At 55.9% G+C, this 20,696-nt stretch overlaps 2 protein-coding genes across 2 annotated transcripts; one reads left to right on the top strand and one right to left on the bottom strand.

Annotated features, from left to right (window-relative positions):
* Nucleotides 1–3,793: 3,793 nt before the first annotated feature.
* On the bottom strand, nt 3,794–6,451 carry LGALS7B (galectin 7B). Its single transcript, XM_087853357.1, has 4 exons — nt 6,039–6,451; nt 5,552–5,640; nt 4,580–4,781; nt 3,794–3,958 (listed from the first exon to the last, which is right to left on the bottom strand). Exons 1-4 carry the CDS (start codon nt 6,051–6,053, stop codon nt 3,845–3,847), a joined length of 420 nt encoding a protein of 139 aa, XP_087709483.1. The 5' UTR covers nt 6,054–6,451; the 3' UTR covers nt 3,794–3,844.
* A 4,704-nt stretch (nt 6,452–11,155) lies between these two features.
* On the top strand, nt 11,156–13,814 carry LOC123798959 (galectin-7-like). Its single transcript, XM_045807814.2, has 4 exons — nt 11,156–11,568; nt 11,967–12,055; nt 12,823–13,024; nt 13,646–13,814. The coding sequence occupies exons 1-4, from the start codon at nt 11,554–11,556 to the stop codon at nt 13,757–13,759; spliced, it is 420 nt and encodes a 139-aa protein (XP_045663770.1). The 5' UTR covers nt 11,156–11,553; the 3' UTR covers nt 13,760–13,814.
* The last annotated feature ends 6,882 nt before the right edge of the window (nt 13,815–20,696 follow it).

The raw sequence follows: 20,696 nt of genomic DNA, 5'->3' as shown, positions 1-20,696 counted from the left end.
CTCTCTCTCTCTGTCAAGTTAATAAATAAAATCTTTAAAAAATAATAAAATAGATCTTTAAAAATAAATAAGGTTGACTATGATAAGTTAAGATGTATAATGTAATCCCTAGAGTGACCACTTAAAAAACAGTTTTCAAAAAATACTGCTAAAAAAATCAGTAGAGGAATTTAAACGATTCATTAAAAATTGTTTAACACAAAAGAAGGTAGTGAAGGATTAACAGAGTAAAAACAAATAGCAAAGAGGGAGGCATAGAGGCACCTGGGTGTCTCAGTCAGTTAAGCATCCAACTCTTGATCTCAGCTCAGGTCCTAATCTCGGGGTTATGAGTTCAACCCCCACATTGGGCTCCCATGGAGCCTACTTAAAAAAAAAAAAGTGTTGGGGCGCCTGGGTGGCTCAGTTGGTTAAGCATCTGCCTTCAGCTCAGGTCATGATCCCAGGGTTCCCTGCTTGTGCTTTCTCTCTCTCCCTCTCTCTCTCAAATAAATAAATAAAATCTTAGAAAAATAAAAATTAAATTAAAATTTAAATTAAAGAAAAAAATTTAAAAATTGTTTAACACAAAAGAAGGTAGTGAAGGATTAACAGAGAGTGAAAACAAATAACCAACAAGGTAGCCAGAAAGGCAATTATATTAATGATTACATCAAGTGTAAATGAAATAAACATTCCAATCAAAAGGCAGAGACTGCTGTCATTGTCAGCCGCCAAGGTGGCCTCCAACAGTGTTCACACCTTCCCGAACTCCCCTCCCAAGCTGTACCTGGGTCGGTGTGAGTGACTAAGAATATGGCAGAAAGTTAGGTTCTAAGAGACTTTTGCTTCCCTCACTCCTGGATCGCACCTCTCAGAGGAGTCAGCCGCTCCTCGAACGGTCACGTGGAATGGCCCATGTGAGGAGGGACTGAAAACTGCTACCAACAGCCCTGTGTGTGTGTGTGTGTGTGTGTGTGTGTCTCCCCAGAAGAGGCTCCTCCTGTCCAAGTCAAGTTTTCAACACGGTGGTTGCAAACCTTTTCCGTAACGGCCCCATGGCGAATATGTTAGGCACTGGGGGTGATCTAGTCTCCGCCATAGCCACTGAACTCCACTGATGAAGCACAAAGCAGCCATTAGGCAGGACAGAAACGCGAGACCTGGGCTGTGTTCCCAGAAAACCTGAGTTGTGGACGCTGAGATTTGAATTCCATACCATTTTTAGTATTAGGAAATATTCTCCTTTTTATTGTTTTCAGCTATTTAAAAATCTGCAACCTATTCTTAGCCTGCGAGCCATACTCAATTGGGCAATGAGTGGGTTTGGCCACAGCCAGAGTTTTTGGAAGCTTCTTTCTGATGACTGCAACTCCACAGACGGTTTGAGCGTAACTCCGTGGAAAATCAGAGCCACAACCACCTGGGTAGGCCACTCCTGGATCCTAACTTCAGAAACTGTGTAAGATCATAAAAACGTTATGGTGCTGTTATGGGGTAATTGATTATGAAGCAATCCATTAGTAACATACTGTCAGACTGAATTAGAAAGCAAGATCCAAGTAAATGCTGTCTATAAAAGACACTTTAGATCTTAGAAACCAATAAGTTGAAAGTAAAAGGATGAGAAAAGATATACCATGGGGGCATCTGTCTGGCCCCACCCGAGGAGCGTGGGACTCTTTTTTTTTTTTTTTTTTAAAGATTCTACTTATTTATTTGACAGAGAGACAACCAGCGAGTGAGGGAACACAGCAGGGAGAGCGGGAGAGGAAGAAGCAGGCTCCCAGCGGAGCAGGGAGCCAGTGCGGGGCTCAATCCCAGGACTCCGGGATCATGCCGGAGCTGAAGGCAAATGCTTAATGACTGAGCCACCCAGGCAACCCAGGAGCGTGGGACTCTTGATCTTGGGGTCATGAGTTCGAGCCCCACGTCAGGTGTAGACATTACTTAAATAAATAAATAAACTTAAAAAAAGGTATACCATGCCAACAATAACCATAAGAGACTAAGAAGGACAGAATTACTATCAGACACAATAGATGTTGAAATTGTAACGGGGCGCCTGGGTGGCTCAGGTGGCTGAGCATCCATATCTTGGTTTCCGCTCAGGTCATGACGTCACAGCGGAGGGATCCAGCCAGCGTAGGGCTTACCCGCAGCTCAGAGTCTGCTTCAGATTCTCTCTCCCTGGCTCAAGTATGGGCTTGGACACACTCTCTCTCTCTCAAATAAGCAATTAAATAAAATATTTTTAAAAATAAAAAAATAATAAAAATAATAAATTGTACTAGAGGGGTGCCTGGATGACCCAGTCAGTAGAGCATGTGACTCCTGACCTCAGGGTCATGAGTTCAAGCCCCATATTGGGCATGAAGCCTACAGAAAGAAAGAAAGAAAGAAAGAAAGAAAGAAAGAGAAAGAACTAGAGACAAAGAGAGACGTTTCATAGTGATAAAAGGGACAATACATCAGATAAACACACACACATATACAAATATAGTAAATATATGTATCAAGTAGAAACGTATATTAACAACAGACCGCAAAATACATGACAAAGAGACCATGGAAAAATTGTAAGTTGCAATACCTTCTTTCAGTAATTGATAGAACAACCAGACAGAAATTATTAAAGATGGAGAAGACATAGACACGATCGACCAGTTTGAACTACCAGCTAGCAGGGAGGTGGTTTCCCCCAAAGGATCTCAAGGGGCAGAAAATGGGTCCTGAAGACTTAGACCCTACGCTCTGCTTCACAGAGCAGTCCGAACTTACTACACATCTGCTTGTGAAGACAGCACGGGCCCAGCAGGCCAGGGAGGGGAACGTGTGTCACCCTTGGCGCGGGCTCGGGGCCAGGCGCATCTGTCTGGGGAGTGGCTCCGTACTGTCCCGAGAGCGGAACCCAAGCCCAACGCCCCGCGCTGGAACGCAGCCGCCCCCCCCCCCCCAGAGCTCCACCCCGCGGCTGAGGGACACGGCCGCTGCAGAGGGGACAGCCAGCCAACCCTCCGACCAGAAAATCACCGCCTACCGGTGGGGGTGACTGAGCACTGTGTGTGGGCGCCCACTACCCCGATCCCACCAGTTGGCACTCGGGCAGGGCCGGGAGCCCAGGTGAAGAAGTGTGGGAATGGGGCTCATGCCCGCACCGGGGACCCAGACGCCTGATCCTCGTGTCCCCCGTCCGCTCCGCGGGAAGATGCCGCTCCAGTGCGCGTCTGCCCCGGGGCGCACGGGCGGGGACCTGTCCCGACTCCGGCACAGCGGGGAGGACGGCGCCGCCCCATCCGCTGCCCGGCCCCACCCCGCGCCAGCCGGCTCCCGCCACCCACAGGCCCAGCAGCCGCCGCAGAGGGGACAGGAGAGGGGCAGCGGCGCAGGGAGCCCGCACGGGTCCCAGGCCCCGTCTCCCCAGCTCGGGCTTCCAGGGCACCAGGCGTGTGGGGACTCGCTCCCCCGTTGGCAGATGCACCCCTTGGGGCTCCGTCGTTCCGCGCAAAGGGGGCGCCGAGGGGAGCTTGAGCCCGCTCCGACCCCCAGCAGGTTCCCCCCACCCGCACTACCGCCCGGCTGCTCTGCAAAGTGCGGCTGGAAGACGAGCCAAGACACACCCCTAGCCGATCGCGACCCTCCAGAGGCCTCCCTAACCTAACACACGCGCCCTCCCAGAGCCGGTCCCGCATCGCGCCTCGGCCGCGGGACGGCTGGGTGACACTTGCTCGGAGTCCGCACCTCTCTGAACCTGCCTTCCGCGTCTGCACGCAGGAAACACAGACACAGAGGAGGCGCACAGACGTGGGCTGAAACTTTATTTGCCATTCCGGGGACCCCACTGCCCAGGTCCTCCCGGGGGGTCTCAGAAGATCTTCACGGAATCCAGCTGCAGGTCCCCGCCCACCTCCAGGAGGCGCACGCGCGCCGGCGGGATGCGGTAGCGGAAGTGGTGGTACTCCGAGTCGCCGACCACCGCCTGCGGGGACAGGGGTCCGCGCTGGAGTGCCGAGGCCGCCCGGGGTGGGGGGGTTGGGGGGTCCTTCCCGACTCGGCCCGCGCCCTGTGACCTGGGCCCTCCCTCAGCACGCCGGGCCCCGGGCTCCCCGGTGGCAAAATGGGCTCCCGATCGTTCTACCCGCTTGTCGGGAACGTTCTGTGGGCCGACGGGGTGGCCCAAGACGTGCGTTTTCAGGGTTGGCGGGGGCTGCTCGCTCCGCTTGCGGCGTGCCCTGCCGCCCTCCTGCCGCTCCCACGGGCAGTGGTGAATGGCCTGGGCGCTGGAGGGTCTGCGGCGCCCCCCGCCCGCTGGCGCGTGTTTCTGGGCCCATCTCCCGACCCAGCCTTGCCCTGCCCCAGAGCGTCAGCCTCACACACTGTCAGGGAGAAAACCGGGGCCCCGCTGCCGGGCTAGGGGACACCCACCCTCTGGGCATTTGGCTCTTGCTCGCTGGTCCTTGCCGCTGCCTCACCCCTGCCTTGTGACACTAGTGGGGATGCACCAGGGGAAGAAGGGGGACTGGGGAAACTCCAGCCCAGCAGGCCACGCCATGGTTCCCCTCCCCCCAACACAGCCTGCCTGTAGGTGGCAGGGCCCCACCTTGAAGCCTTCTTCCGTGGCGATGAGGAGCACATCGAAGGGCTGCCCATGCTGGAAAGGAATGCCTGAGCCACGCTCCTCTCGGCCCCAGGCGCCCTGCTCCAGGGTGTTGAAGACCACAGTGGACTCGTCCAGGCGGGGGTTGAAATGCAGGGCGGCCTCACTCCCGGGCACCTCACTGCACAGCAGGTTTACGTAGAACCTGGTAGATGGGGGGGGGGGGGGCAGATACATGTCGGAGGCCAAGGACCACCAAGTTAAGATCGAGAACCGATGGACTGCAGCCGCTGGTGGGAAGCCAGCCAAATTTACAGTGACCTCAGACTCACACCACAGAAGGAGGGCCGTGGACTGGAGGCCAGGACCCAGATTCCAGGGCATCCAAAAACTTCTGGGGACCCTGGACACACCCACCTGCACGAGGGTCACCCTGCTATGGCTTGCGTGCCCCTCAATTTCCCAATCCGCTAAGAGTTGCCATGAGTCATGGTGCCCATGGCCAGGGTGCTCCCCATTCCGAGGGTATCCCCATTCCTAGAGGGCTAGGAACAGTACCGCGGACCCCATCATTCCAGGCACCGCAGATTCCCAGCAATCCCGCAGTTCCCGGACCCAGGAAGTCTCAGGACTGATTGCTTGGGTTTCCCAGATGCCCAGGGCACCTCCAGATCACAGGACATATTTCCAGAGTTCCTGGGGATTCAGACTGGGAGTCATAGGATGAGAGGTAGGAACCCTGAGATTGCCCTGGAGCCCCCAGATTCCTGGGGACACATAGGCACCCCAACTTGTACCCAGCCATGGGACAAATAAGGGAAGACATGAGATTCCGGAAAGTCATTGATGGCCTGGGGATTCCAAGACCCTGGTGGACATAGGTGGCTTGAACTCCTTCCCATCTGGGCTGGAAAAAGTCGGGGTCAGCTGAGCCTGGACACCTCCCACCATTACCGCTGGGGCCTGGGGGCTCACCTGCCAGCCTTGTCCGGGACCACACCACGAATCCTCATCACAGTGCCGACTCGGATGCCCTCGGGCAGAGAGGTCTTGTGGGGCACATTCTGCAGGACCAGCGGTGCGGGGACCAAGGCAACCAGCGACGCAGAAGACAGAGACAGATGGGTCAGCCCCAGGCAGAAAAGGACCAGGACCCAGATCAGCTAAATCGCTGAGAAGAAAGGCCACAGAGAGACAGGAGAGAGAGAGCCAGAGCCAGGCAGAGGTGGGGAGAGAAACACACAGAATCAACAGACACACACAGAGAGAGAATCCAAGAGCAGATGGGAGCGTTGGGTTGGGTTGGGTCAACCCAAGAGCCACAGCCCAGGCACTTCTAGCACACCCTAGCACCCACTTTCTCCTTTCAAACAGGAGATGTCAGGCGGGCCCAGCCCCTCCCCTAGTCCGGTGCAGCCTTGGGTCCAAGCCCCCCAAACCCCAAGGCCCCTGAGGCACTCACGGAGCTCCCTGCCATGGCTGGGACAGTGGGGCCTAAATGGCGCTGGTGGGGATGGCTGCTGGGACCTTAAATAAAAGCAGGGCGGGGCAGGCCAGGCTGACTCACCCCCCCATTTCCACACCCACCGCCCACACCTGGCACAGACCCTGGCCCTGAGGCCACCTGGCCCAGCACCCTCTTTCTGGGCCCTGTGCCTTCCCTTCACTCCCGAGGGTTCCCAGGGGTGCTGCCCCCCTCCTTTGAGCTAATGACCATAAAGACAGTTCCTAAGGAAATACTGGGGACAGAGGGGACCGGGTGAGCCACCATCCATCCAGTCCTGTCTTCCTGCTGCTTGGCAGGGAGAAAAGAGTATTTTGCCTATTTTATCTTGGGAGACCTGGGCGTGAGAGGCCGCGCGGGGGGCCGCAATCCGGGCCCCCCTCCCAGGCTGGGACCTGCGGCCCAGGGCTGAGGCTGCGCCCCGACTTGCCCGCTCAGGCCCCGGGCCCAGGAGCAGCCGCAGCCCCGGGAGAGGGGCTCCGAGGGCCAGCGGGTTCGCCTGAGGGCCGGCGCTGCGTCCCTGGGGCCTAGAGCAGGGCCTGGCCCACGGGAAGCCGGACGCGCGCCTGCAATGCAGGGCAAGAAGGAATGAGAAAGGCCAGCACGTGCCCTTTCTGAGGCCTTGGGCGCGCCTGCGCACTCCACACCTCCCTGGGCGCTCAGCTGGAGCCCAGCCGCCAAGGGCCTCGGTCACCCCCGTTCTACAGCCAAGGACACGGAGGCTCAGGGAGGGGAGGCCCTTTGCCCAAAGCACCAGCCTGGGCGCTACCATGTCCGTGTGGCTCTGCCTTTCCTGGATTCGGGCAGTTTCTATCCCTTTTATGTCTTCTGTCCCTGTGAGTGCCCTGCACCCTCTCCCGGGCCCTCTGGCTCCCACTCTCTCTCCCGGGTCTCCCCGTGGGCCTCTCTCCTCTAAAGCTCTGTCCCGTTCCACGTCCCAGAGCCGCGGCCACTCTCCCAACTAGCTCTCAGGTGTAGGGAGGGCCAGGAGGGGTGTCTAGGACCCACCCACACCCAGACCCTCCTCCACCCAGGCTCACTGCCAGCCCCCATAGCCCAAGACTCCAGGAGAGGAATCCAGGATCCGAAAGGGGCAGGCAGAGGGAGAATGCTGAAAGATGGTTCTGGAAGGCAGGGAAGAGGCAGGGTGACACAGCTGAGCAGAAACCCCTCCTAGCAGCCCAGCAGCCCTCCTCCCCACCTGCGCCACCCCACTCCCAGCCCCCACTCCTGCCCCACCCCACAGGGGGAAGAGGCCTGGGGCAGAGAACAGAATGGAAACTCTGGGTGGAGGCAACCAGACTCAACCTGATCCACCACCCGACTGTCCCCCAGGCCTCCCAGACTCTCCATCCCCCCACCTCACGAGGCACCCAGGTGGGGGCGCCCCTTGGGAGCTAGGGCCTCAGAGAGGGAGGCTGGGCAGTTGGGTTTGGCCCGGGGGGCGGGGGGAGGTGGCAGAAGCACCCCCATTTTGTAGAGGAGAACACTGAGGCCTGGGGAGGGGCAGCCTCTCAGCCAAGGCCACACAGCAGGGAAGCAGCCCGGGGCTGGGCAGGGGCCCGGGTGTGGACCAGGGCTGGGCAGCAGGACTTCCAACAGAGGGGCTGGGGGGCCTGAGGCTGGAGCACCAGCTCCTGAACGGGTCCCAGAATGACGGGTCCGCTACTCCCAGAGCAGGGTGCCCACTGTCTCGGCCTCCTTCTCCCGTGCGATGGATGCGGGCGACTCATGCTTCTCCTGAGCTCTTCCTTGTGGCTGGATATTTCTTCACACGCTGCCAGCCTGCAAGTCCCAGCTCGCCTTTGGTGTTCGGCCAAACGTGTGCGTTCGATCTATTATCCCTTGGATCGCCGGCTCGTTTCTCAGAACTCAGAGATGCGCCACCTCGACGGCTCCTCGTCTCCCGTCTTGATAGTCTTCCTATCAGTTCTGGAATCCTATTTTCTGGAGCATTTTTTTCATTTCCATTTAAGTAGTCAATGTGCTCATTTCTCAATACTCTTCCTTTTCCTGAGCTAGACTCTGCTGCCCTAAAATCTGCAGGGTGTCACAGGATGAGGATGAGATTTGACAAACGCACAGCTGGGAGCAACCCCCGCCCCCAGCAAGATGCCTCGAGCCCCAGAAACAGCCAGCCCCCTCCACCTGCCCAGGAAGCAGTGACATGATCCAAGTCAATTCACCGGCCGAAGGACACGGGGAGGTGGCGGGCAGCTCGACAGAATGCACGCGGTGTCACTTCTGTGGGTCTTCCGGGAAAAGTGCATAACCCGTATCTCGTGACCAGGATACATCGACCTCCAACGTGCCCAAGTGTCAAGGTCCTGAAAGACAAAGGAAGACTAGGGAGCCATTCCAGACGGAAGGCAACCGCAACGAAGAAGGCCTGACACCAAAATCAATGCCGGGTTCTGAATTTCTACCCCCACCCCAGGTCCTGTGGACCAGCTCCCTCTGACACCACCGTGGAGCTGCAGTCCTTGCCCACCACCGTCACCCCAGCTCCCCACCCACCAGAGGCGGCGAGTGCTGCCCCAGCTGATGGCTGGAGGACCAAACCCCTCAGCTAAGGGAAGGAAGGAAGGAAGGGAGGAAGGAAGGAAGGAAGGGAGGAAGGAAGGAAGGAAGGAAGGAAGGAAGGAAGGAAGGAAGGAAGGAAGGGAGGGAGGGAGGAAGGGAGAAGGACAGATGGAAGAAGAGGAGGAGAAAGAAAAAGTCAGTGGATTCCCGCCGCAGGCATGGAAATGTACAACAATGACTTCGGACTTGGAAGAATGTATTGGACAATGGAAAGACTGACCACTGAACAAATGGTAAAATCCCAGTGCAGCTTAGAGTATGGAAGAGAGTTCAATGAACTCAGTCTATCAGAGGAAGCAAACAGGACAGAAAGGCCTCCCCTCTGCAGGGACAGTTGCTGAAATTCACTAGGGCTAGAAATAGAACCATAAGGCTTGCAGCAGATTTGGGGCTTAAGAACTAGCCAGAAGATCAAGGTGTCCTTTTCCTCGTTTGAATGTTCCTTTACAAAACCAAAGCAGCCCCTGTGTGATCTTCCCCATGAACAACAAACAAGCCAAAGTCCCCTACAAGCTGATGCTGGCAGAGCCTGGGATTTTCAATGCCCAGGACCACCGTGGGGACAATGAGTTCCTTTTCATTCACCTGACTTATTTCCAGAAGGAGGGTGAGGTCAGCCCACTCAGCCTGCTGGCCACCCCTCTTCCTCACGTTGATGCCAAATGAACTCTGTGGCCATGAAATGCCGAGGGATGGCGGTGGCTTCCTGGGCGGGTGGAGGGGGGCTGGCTGTTTCTGGGGCTCGAGGCATCTTGCTGGGGGTGGGGGTTGCTCCCAGCTGTGCGTTTGTCAAATCTCATCCTCATCCTGTGACACCCTGCAGATTTTAGGGCAGCAGAGTCTAGCTCAGGAAAAGGAAGAGTATTGAGAAATGAGCACATTGACTACTTAAATGGAAATGAAAAAAATGCTCCAGAAAATAGGATTCCAGAACTGATAGGAAGACTATCAAGACGGGAGACGAGGAGCCGTCGAGGTGGCGCATCTCTGAGTTCTGAGAAACGAGCCGGCGATCCAAGGGATAATAGATCGAACGCACACGTTTGGCCGAACACCAAAGGCGAGCTGGGACTTGCAGGCTGGCAGCGTGTGAAGAAATATCCAGCCACAAGGAAGAGCTCAGGAGAAGCATGAGTCGCCCGCATCCATCGCACGGGAGAAGGAGGCCGAGACAGTGGGCACCCTGCTCTGGGAGTAGCGGACCCGTCATTCTGGGACCCGTTCAGGAGCTGGTGCTCCAGCCTCAGGCCCCCCAGCCCCTCTGTTGGAAGTCCTGCTGCCCAGCCCTGGTCCACACCCGGGCCCCTGCCCAGCCCCGGGCTGCTTCCCTGCTGTGTGGCCTTGGCTGAGAGGCTGCCCCTCCCCAGGCCTCAGTGTTCTCCTCTACAAAATGGGGGTGCTTCTGCCACCTCCCCCCGCCCCCCGGGCCAAACCCAACTGCCCAGCCTCCCTCTCTGAGGCCCTAGCTCCCAAGGGGCGCCCCCACCTGGGTGCCTCGTGAGGTGGGGGGATGGAGAGTCTGGGAGGCCTGGGGGACAGTCGGGTGGTGGATCAGGTTGAGTCTGGTTGCCTCCACCCAGAGTTTCCATTCTGTTCTCTGCCCCAGGCCTCTTCCCCCTGTGGGGTGGGGCAGGAGTGGGGGCTGGGAGTGGGGTGGCGCAGGTGGGGAGGAGGGCTGCTGGGCTGCTAGGAGGGGTTTCTGCTCAGCTGTGTCACCCTGCCTCTTCCCTGCCTTCCAGAACCATCTTTCAGCATTCTCCCTCTGCCTGCCCCTTTCGGATCCTGGATTCCTCTCCTGGAGTCTTGGGCTATGGGGGCTGGCAGTGAGCCTGGGTGGAGGAGGGTCTGGGTGTGGGTGGGTCCTAGACACCCCTCCTGGCCCTCCCTACACCTGAGAGCTAGTTGGGAGAGTGGCCGCGGCTCTGGGACGTGGAACGGGACAGAGCTTTAGAGGAGAGAGGCCCACGGGGAGACCCGGGAGAGAGAGTGGGAGCCAGAGGGCCCGGGAGAGGGTGCAGGGCACTCACAGGGACAGAAGACATAAAAGGGATAGAAACTGCCCGAATCCAGGAAAGGCAGAGCCACACGGACATGGTAGCGCCCAGGCTGGTGCTTTGGGCAAAGGGCCTCCCCTCCCTGAGCCTCCGTGTCCTTGGCTGTAGAACGGGGGTGACCGAGGCCCTTGGCGGCTGGGCTCCAGCTGAGCGCCCAGGGAGGTGTGGAGTGCGCAGGCGCGCCCAAGGCCTCAGAAAGGGCACGTGCTGGCCTTTCTCATTCCTTCTTGCCCTGCATTGCAGGCGCGCGTCCGGCTTCCCGTGGGCCAGGCCCTGCTCTAGGCCCCAGGGACGCAGCGCCGGCCCTCAGGCGAACCCGCTGGCCCTCGGAGCCCCTCTCCCGGGGCTGCGGCTGCTCCTGGGCCCGGGGCCTGAGCGGGCAAGTCGGGGCGCAGCCTCAGCCCTGGGCCGCAGGTCCCAGCCTGGGAGGGGGGCCCGGATTGCGGCCCCCCGCGCGGCCTCTCACGCCCAGGTCTCCCAAGATAAAATAGGCAAAATACTCTTTTCTCCCTGCCAAGCAGCAGGAAGACAGGACTGGATGGATGGTGGCTCACCCGGTCCCCTCTGTCCCCAGTATTTCCTTAGGAACTGTCTTTATGGTCATTAGCTCAAAGGAGGGGGGCAGCACCCCTGGGAACCCTCGGGAGTGAAGGGAAGGCACAGGGCCCAGAAAGAGGGTGCTGGGCCAGGTGGCCTCAGGGCCAGGGTCTGTGCCAGGTGTGGGCGGTGGGTGTGGAAATGGGGGGGTGAGTCAGCCTGGCCTGCCCCGCCCTGCTTTTATTTAAGGTCCCAGCAGCCATCCCCACCAGCGCCATTTAGGCCCCACTGTCCCAGCCATGGCAGGGAGCTCCGTGAGTGCCTCAGGGGCCTTGGGGTTTGGGGGGCTTGGACCCAAGGCTGCACCGGACTAGGGGAGGGGCTGGGCCCGCCTGACATCTCCTGTTTGAAAGGAGAAAGTGGGTGCTAGGGTGTGCTAGAAGTGCCTGGGCTGTGGCTCTTGGGTTGACCCAACCCAACCCAACGCTCCCATCTGCTCTTGGATTCTCTCTCTGTGTGTGTCTGTTGATTCTGTGTGTTTCTCTCCCCACCTCTGCCTGGCTCTGGCTCTCTCTCTCCTGTCTCTCTGTGGCCTTTCTTCTCAGCGATTTAGCTGATCTGGGTCCTGGTCCTTTTCTGCCTGGGGCTGACCCATCTGTCTCTGTCTTCTGCGTCGCTGGTTGCCTTGGTCCCCGCACCGCTGGTCCTGCAGAATGTGCCCCACAAGACCTCTCTGCCCGAGGGCATCCGAGTCGGCACTGTGATGAGGATTCGTGGTGTGGTCCCGGACAAGGCTGGCAGGTGAGCCCCCAGGCCCCAGCGGTAATGGTGGGAGGTGTCCAGGCTCAGCTGACCCCGACTTTTTCCAGCCCAGATGGGAAGGAGTTCAAGCCACCTATGTCCACCAGGGTCTTGGAATCCCCAGGCCATCAATGACTTTCCGGAATCTCATGTCTTCCCTTATTTGTCCCATGGCTGGGTACAAGTTGGGGTGCCTATGTGTCCCCAGGAATCTGGGGGCTCCAGGGCAATCTCAGGGTTCCTACCTCTCATCCTATGACTCCCAGTCTGAATCCCCAGGAACTCTGGAAATATGTCCTGTGATCTGGAGGTGCCCTGGGCATCTGGGAAACCCAAGCAATCAGTCCTGAGACTTCCTGGGTCCGGGAACTGCGGGATTGCTGGGAATCTGCGGTGCCTGGAATGATGGGGTCCGCGGTACTGTTCCTAGCCCTCTAGGAATGGGGATACCCTCGGAATGGGGAGCACCCTGGCCATGGGCACCATGACTCATGGCAACTCTTAGCGGATTGGGAAATTGAGGGGCACGCAAGCCATAGCAGGGTGACCCTCGTGCAGGTGGGTGTGTCCAGGGTCCCCAGAAGTTTTTGGATGCCCTGGAATCTGGGTCCTGGCCTCCAGTCCACGGCCCTCCTTCTGTGGTGTGAGTCTGAGGTCACTGTAAATTTGGCTGGCTTCCCACCAGCGGCTGCAGTCCATCGGTTCTCGATCTTAACTTGGTGGTCCTTGGCCTCCGACATGTATCTGCCCCCCCCCCCATCTACCAGGTTCTACGTAAACCTGCTGTGCAGTGAGGTGCCCGGGAGTGAGGCCGCCCTGCATTTCAACCCCCGCCTGGACGAGTCCACTGTGGTCTTCAACACCCTGGAGCAGGGCGCCTGGGGCCGAGAGGAGCGTGGCTCAGGCATTCCTTTCCAGCATGGGCAGCCCTTCGATGTGCTCCTCATCGCCACGGAAGAAGGCTTCAAGGTGGGGCCCTGCCACCTACAGGCAGGCTGTGTTGGGGGGAGGGGAACCATGGCGTGGCCTGCTGGGCTGGAGTTTCCCCAGTCCCCCTTCTTCCCCTGGTGCATCCCCACTAGTGTCACAAGGCAGGGGTGAGGCAGCGGCAAGGACCAGCGAGCAAGAGCCAAATGCCCAGAGGGTGGGTGTCCCCTAGCCCGGCAGCGGGGCCCCGGTTTTCTCCCTGACAGTGTGTGAGGCTGACGCTCTGGGGCAGGGCAAGGCTGGGTCGGGAGATGGGCCCAGAAACACGCGCCAGCGGGCGGGGGGCGCCGCAGACCCTCCAGCGCCCAGGCCATTCACCACTGCCCGTGGGAGCGGCAGGAGGGCGGCAGGGCACGCCGCAAGCGGAGCGAGCAGCCCCCGCCAACCCTGAAAACGCACGTCTTGGGCCACCCCGTCGGCCCACAGAACGTTCCCGACAAGCGGGTAGAACGATCGGGAGCCCATTTTGCCACCGGGGAGCCCGGGGCCCGGCGTGCTGAGGGAGGGCCCAGGTCACAGGGCGCGGGCCGAGTCGGGAAGGACCCCCCAACCCCCCCACCCCGGGCGGCCTCGGCACTCCAGCGCGGACCCCTGTCCCCGCAGGCGGTGGTCGGCGACTCGGAGTACCACCACTTCCGCTACCGCATCCCGCCGGCGCGCGTGCGCCTCCTGGAGGTGGGCGGGGACCTGCAGCTGGATTCCGTGAAGATCTTCTGAGACCCCCCGGGAGGACCTGGGCAGTGGGGTCCCCGGAATGGCAAATAAAGTTTCAGCCCACGTCTGTGCGCCTCCTCTGTGTCTGTGTTTCCTGCGTGCAGACGCGGAAGGCAGGTTCAGAGAGGTGCGGACTCCGAGCAAGGGTCACCCAGCCGTCCCGCGGCCGAGGCGCGATGCGGGACCGGCTCTGGGAGGGCGCGTGTGTTAGGTTAGGGAGGCCTCTGGAGGGTCGCGATCGGCTAGGGGTGTGTCTTGGCTCGTCTTCCAGCCGCACTTTGCAGGGCAGCCGGGCGGTAGTGCGGGTGGGGGGAACCTGCTGGGGGTCGGAGCGGGCTCAAGCTCCCCTCGGCGCCCCCTTTGCGCGGAACGACGGAGCCCCAAGGGGTGCATCTGCCAACGGGGGAGCGAGTCCCCACACGCCTGGTGCCCTGGAAGCCCGAGCTGGGGAGACGGGGCCTGGGACCCGTGCGGGCTCCCTGCGCCGCTGCCCCTCTCCTGTCCCCTCTGCGGCGGCTGCTGGGCCTGTGGGTGGCGGGAGCCGGCTGGCGCGGGGTGGGGCCGGGCAGCGGATGGGGCGGCGCCGTCCTCCCCGCTGTGCCGGAGTCGGGACAGGTCCCCGCCCGTGCGCCCCGGGGCAGACGCGCACTGGAGCGGCATCTTCCCGCGGAGCGGACGGGGGACACGAGGATCAGGCGTCTGGGTCCCCGGTGCGGGCACGAGCCCCATTCCCACACTTCTTCCACCTGGGCTCCCGGCCCTGCCCGAGTGCCAACTGGTGGGATCGGGGTAGTGGGCGCCCACACACAGTGTCCAGTCACCCCCACCGGTAGGCCGTGCGTTTCCGATGGGAGGAGGTGGCTGCTTGTCAGTGGCTGTGACTGGAGGGAGGTCGTGACTCCGTGAGCGCGACACTCTGCAATGGCAGGGCCCCTAATTGTGAGATGGACCGGGTCGGCTGGCAAAGTTCTCTCACTGCGGTTGGGCCCTGCCCCGGAGTCTCGGGAACGTCTGGAGCCACGCCCTTGGAGGGGTTTGCTGGGGTTCCTGGCCTGGGATCCGTGCGAGATGTAGGACACGTCGCCTCCCCGTGGCCTCTGCAGACGCTGCAATTTCGGCAGTGGGTGTGGGAGCGATGGTGCATTACCTTGGTTTCCTCTGAAGATGCAACATTCTGTGTGACCTCCGAATCTGGGCGAGTTCGAATCCTTCCAGGACTGGACTTTCTCCACACTTCCAAGCTTCAACCTGGAGCGGCGCCCCTGGATTCTGGGCCCTTCTTTGTGTACTCCTGGGTGGGCTGTGGCATAAGGGGTCTTCCTCTTCCAGTGGGAGACCTTAGAAATCTAACATCCATTGGTACACCAGGGCTGTTAAATGAATTAAAATTTATTTCATTTGTCTGTGTCGTGTAGCTTTTGTACATTAAAAAAAATTCTTGTACCTACCCATAGCGTACAAATTTGGAAAAGGACAATGACAGGTATGACAGTGTCGGCACAACTGGTAAACTAGGTTGGATGATGGTGATTCGTCTGTGTTAATTTCCTGATTTTCACTTCTGTCTTACCTTATATATTGTGGAAAATAATCATGTTTATACAAAATATTACTACATATTAAGAAAGTATCTGAGGGGCGCCTGGCTGGCTCAGTCAGTTAAGCATCTGCCTTTGGCTCAGTTCATGATCCCAGGGTCCTGGGATCGAGCCCCACATTGGGCTCCCTGTTCAGTGGGGAGCCTGCTTCTCCCTCTGCCTCTGCAGCTCCCCCTGCTCGTGCTTTCTCTTTCTCTCTGTGTCAAATAAATAAAAGTCTTTAAAAAATAAAGATTCTATTTATTTATTTGAGAGAGAGAGAGAGAGGGAGAACACGAGCAGGGGGAGGGGCAGAGGCAGAAGCAGACTCCCCGCTGAGCAGGGAGCCTGATGCCGGTATCAATCCCCGAACTATGGGATTATGACCTGAGACACCCAGGCGTTCCTAGGAGCTTGGGATTTTAGTTTGTTTTATACTCCACATCAGAGTGAGATCATATGGTATTTGTCTTTCTCTGTCTGACTTATTTCCCTTAGCATAATGCCCTCAAGGGTGATCCATGTTATGACAAATGGCAGGATGTATTTCTTTTCTGTAGCTAAATCATATTCTGTTGTGTGTACACACCTCATTTCCTTTATCCATGCACTCGTCAACGGACACTTAGTCTATTTCCATGTCTTGGCTGTTGTAAATAATGCTGAATGAACATGGGAGTGCAGATATCATTTTGAGTTTCTGTTTTCATTATCTTTATTTTTTTTTTATTTTAAAAAAGATTTTTTATTTATTTATTTATTTATTTATTTATTTATTTGACAGAGAGAGAGCAAGTGCATACAAGCAGTGGGGAAGGGCAGAGGCGGAGGGAGAGGCAGGCTCCCCCCTGAGCAGAGAGCCTGAGGCAGGGGCCCTGGGATCATGACCTGAGCTGAAGCAGACGCTTAACCAACTGAGCCACCCAGGCGCCCCATTATCTTTGGATAAATACCCAGAGGTGGATCAATGGAATTTCTATTTTTAATTTTTTGGGGGAAGCTCCATACTGTTTTCCACAGTGGCTGCACCAGTCTGCATTCCCAACGACAGTGACAAGGGTTCTCTTTTCTCCACATCCTCGCCAACACCTGTTGTTTCTTGTGTTGCTGATTGCGGCCATTTTGACAGGGGTGAGGTGACATCTCATTGTGGTTTCGATCTGCATACCGATGAGGAGTGACGGGGAGCATCTTCGCATGTGTCTCTTGGCCATCTGCATGACTTCTTTGGAAAAATGTCTGTTGAGGTCCCATGTCCGTTTTTTACCAGACTGTGTTTTGGAGACTGTGTTGATGCAAGTATCATAGAGCTGACCTGGTGCGTGTACTTGCTCTGGTAAGTTTTACGCTTTTGCGTAACTTTGTTAGAACTGATAGACTTGGCTTTACTTTGGTCACTGTCTCATCCTTCCTGTTTTTATTTTGTATGCTTTCCTGTATTTTTCTTTGTTTTTTGACCTTTGCCAATGGATTGTGTGTTCTTGTTTCTTTTCAAACTATTCTACTAATTTGTAAGTTACGTGCCCTGTTCTTATTCCACCAATGATTAACTACAGATTTGACTCTTTCTTTTTCTTTTCTTTTCTTTTTTAAGATTTTATTTTTAGGGGCATCTGGCCGGCTCATTCGGTTAAGCGTCTGCCTTCAGCTCGGGTCATGATCCCAGGGTCCTGGGATCGAGTGTCGCATGGGGCTCCCTGCTCAGCGGGGAGCCTGCTTCTCCCTCTCACTCTGCCATTCCCCCTGCTGTGCTCTCTCTTTCTCTGTCAAATAAATACATAAATAAATAATTTAAAAAATATTTTAAATAATCTCTATACCCAACATGGGGCTCAAACCCACAATCCTGAGATCAAGACTTGCTCCCTCTACCGACTGAGCCAGCCAGGCGCCCCTCTTTTTCTTTTTTGTTGAAGTATAGTTGACATATGTAGATTTTTTTAAAGCCCATACTTGAACCTGTGGTTACTTAATTAACAATGTCAAGAATTAAATGTTATCTGTTAATTCTCTCCAGGTAATACGAGGGGGATGATATAATTACTCTTTCTCCCCTGTAACTCATTCCAGTTTTTGTTGATACAATTTCAGGTTTTATTATTATTCTTTGCCTCTCCTTTCTCAGTATTTGGCCTCTACGAGGCCGCCAAAGTAGCACGGAGAGGACAAAGACCAGCCCGATCTATAATCAATGCAATTGTGTTTCATTACTATTCGTTCTGATTTTGAAATAATCACAAACCTATGGAGAAGTCCCCCCTATGGGCCCCCTCAGTGGACAGAACTAGGAAATGCTGGGCTTTGAGCTGCTGCGTCTCGTGGCTGTGGCCCTCCCTGGACATGCCCTGTGTCACCGAGAACAGCCTTACCTAATGTCATGCTCTTCTCAGGGCGTGGCCCATGCCAGTGGCCGGATGCTAACTGGGGTCCAAAGCCCTGACCGCTTTGCTTGCACTAGAGACAACCTGCGCGGCCACCCCAGCTCCAAATCTCCTCATAGCACTGTGTGAGGCCTGTCTCAACCACGTTGTGTGTCACCTTTACCCTCAACCCAATTCTGCTCCTTCACTTCCTTTTGGGGGGGGTGTCGCCTGAGGTCACCCCACAATAGCCCTTCTGCGCGCAGGCCTTTGTCTGTGGGTCTGTTTCTAGGGACCTCAACCTAAGACACAGGATGATACAAGTATGTGAGGCATTAGGGGCAGTCCAGGGGCCCCTCAGGCGGCTTAAGCTGGAAGACACACTTCCAGAATAGTCTGCCAGCCTCTGATGAAAAGCCGAACAGGCAATTACTAGAAGGGCTTCAACTAGTCACCTTTGAGAAGCACGAGCGACTTCATTCATTAGCATGATGAATGTTAGAAATGGGTTTGGGGGGGCGCCTGGGTGGCTCAGTTGGGTAAGTGTGTTAACCGATTCTGGATCTCAGCTCAGGTCTTGATCTCAGGGTCATGAGTTCAAGCCCTGCGTTGGGCTCCGTGCTGGGCGTGGAGCCTACTTAAGAAAAAAATAAAAGGAAGTGAGTTTTCACTTGTATATTGAAGGGCTCATTTATAATTAGCTTAGTGGGGGCACGTTGCTGGCTCAGTTAGTAGAGCATCCGGCTCTTGGGTCGTGAGTTCAAGCCCCATGTTGGACACAGAGTTTACTTTAAAAAAATTATGGGGGTGCTTGGGTGGCTCAATCGATTTGAGTCTTGGTTTTGGCTCAGAACGTGATCTCAGGGTTGTGAGATCAGCCGGTGTGGGAGTCTGCGGGAGATTCTCCTCCCTCTCCCTCTGCTCCTCCCCCCTCCCTCGAGCACGTGAGCGCATGCGTGTTCTCTCTCTCTCTTCAAAATAAATACAAAAATCTTTTAAAAAATTAGCATAATGTGTGTTAAAAATGGGCTGTTGCTGGTGAAATTGGTAACATGCAATGTTGACTATAATATTTCAGATACTTCCCACTGTCGTTTGAGCAGCGTATGAGAATCGGTGAACCCTCACTGCTCCCCTTCAGGAATGGTGGCCAAAGCATGAGTTGTAAATGATCCTGTGATCACTCAGTGACTCCAGAAGGGCTCTGGTTGCCTGACCCTGGCCATAAGGCTAATCGAATAGGCTCCTCAAGGATGTGGTCGGGTGCACCTCAAATGAACCTTTCATGAAAGGTGACTTCAGAGCACCTGGAAGGACACAGCCTGCTGGGACTTCGTCAGACTTACAAGACAGGTTGGGAGGCCATCCTTGTCGTTGCCTGCTATGAGTCACGTCGGTGACGGCTTTGTCTCTAGCAAGTCTAGGCCGGGCAAGTCTCGGCTCTGCTTCCCTCGGTGTGGGCTTCGTTCCCCAGCACACTCACCTGGGTGCTAACTGACGGAAGCCGGTGGAGCATGTTCACATAGCAGTCCTTTGGGGGAGGTACCGGGGGCTGCCAAGAATCGGAGGGGGGCTTTCCCCTCACACAACCTCACTACTCAGTAATTCGCTACAGCAGAACCTCTCAAAAGGAATTATGACAACTGTAAGAATATTTTTTAAAAATGCTCTAAAAACTGGTAAATAAAAAGAAAGAATCAAGGAAGCATCCTGTCTCTCTTTTATTTTTTTTTTTAATTTTTTTCAAAGATTTTATTTATTTATTTGAAAGACAGACAGAGAGCACACTAGAGAGAGTGCACATAAGCTGCGGGCGGGCAGCGGGAGGGGAGGGGCAAAGGGAGAAGCAGAGGGAGAGGGAGAAGCAGGCTCCCCGCTGAGCAAGGAGCTGGACTCCACTAGGGGCTTGATCCCAGGACCTGAGCCAAAGGCAGTTGGTTAAGACTGAGCCACCCAGGCGGTCCCTGTCTCTCTTTTAGGAACTGTACCTCAGCAGATAAGGGGAAGTGTCTTTTATATCATATTCCAGCTACCACAGGAAAATGAAATGACGGAAGTAGAGTGTCACCATTTTGCAATCCCCATCTGGCATCAGCACTCGTAGGCAGCGGACGCCTGCTGCTAAGCATCACAAATGCAGAGACAACCAGATGGAAAAGCCAAACACCTCCGAGGGTGTCATTTGCCAAAAAACGGAGCCTGCAACCGATAAGCATCTAGATTTCATGCCCAATTACAGGGATTACAGGAGACAGAAGTACATGGGAAATGCCACCAGAGGGTACATCAGCCACACCCGGACCTTGGCAAAGTCTCCAGGACAATCGAGGTGTTCAGCCAAAAATTGTAAGGGAAAAAAAGAGTTGAAAGAAGGAACTTGTAGATTAAAAGAGATTTAAGAGACACATCAATCAATTGCAGTAAATCCATCTTATTTGGGTCCTGGCTCAAAAAAATTTCTAACAATTTGATGACATTCATGAGACAGAAATGTGCATATCAACTGGAAATTTGGTGATAGTAAGGAATTATTGTTAATTTTCTTGATGTGACAATGGTATTTGGGTTACAGTGTTAAGAGTTTTTATCTTTTTTAAAAAAAGATTTTATCTATTTGATAGAGAAAAGAGAGCACAAGCAAGGGGTGCGGCAGGCAGAAGGAGAAGGAGAAGCAGACTCCCTGCTGAGCAGCGACCCTGATGTGGGGCTTGATCCCAGGACCCTGTGATCATGACCTGAGCCAAAGGCCATCACTTAACCAACTGAGCCTCGCAGGTGCCCCTGAGAGTTCTTACCTTTTAGAGAAATGTTTTGAAATATTTACTGAGGGAGGGGCACCTGGGTGGCTCAGTCAGTTAAGCGTCTGGGTCCTGACTCAAAAAAGTCAGTTAAGTGTCTGGGTCCTGACCCAGCCCCTCAGGGGCTCCCTGCTCAGCAGGAAGTCTGCTTCTTCCTATGCCTCTGCCTCTCAAAAAAAAAAAATAGTTACTGAGGGAATGAAAG

The sequence above is a fragment of the Ursus americanus genome, chromosome 21, assembly GCF_024610735.1.
Source record: "Ursus americanus isolate L20-20 chromosome 21, mUrsAme1.1.p, whole genome shotgun sequence".
Taxonomy (NCBI): domain Eukaryota; kingdom Metazoa; phylum Chordata; class Mammalia; order Carnivora; family Ursidae; genus Ursus; species Ursus americanus.
Note: the sequence above shows the minus strand (reverse complement) of the source record. Positions and strands in the feature narration are given on the sequence as shown.

What these genes read in the sequence shown, in the direction of transcription:
- LGALS7B (XM_087853357.1), bottom strand. An exon ending in GTCCCGGACAAGGCTGGCAG is followed by an intron (nt 4,782 to 5,551) that starts GTGAGCCCCCAG and finishes CCCATCTACCAG; the next exon opens with GTTCTACGTAAACCTGCTGT. An exon ending in CCACGGAAGAAGGCTTCAAG is followed by an intron (nt 3,959 to 4,579) that starts GTGGGGCCCTGC and finishes CTGTCCCCGCAG; the next exon opens with GCGGTGGTCGGCGACTCGGA.
- LOC123798959 (XM_045807814.2), top strand. An exon ending in GTCCCGGACAAGGCTGGCAG is followed by an intron (nt 12,056 to 12,822) that starts GTGAGCCCCCAG and finishes CCCATCTACCAG; the next exon opens with GTTCTACGTAAACCTGCTGT. An exon ending in CCACGGAAGAAGGCTTCAAG is followed by an intron (nt 13,025 to 13,645) that starts GTGGGGCCCTGC and finishes CTGTCCCCGCAG; the next exon opens with GCGGTGGTCGGCGACTCGGA.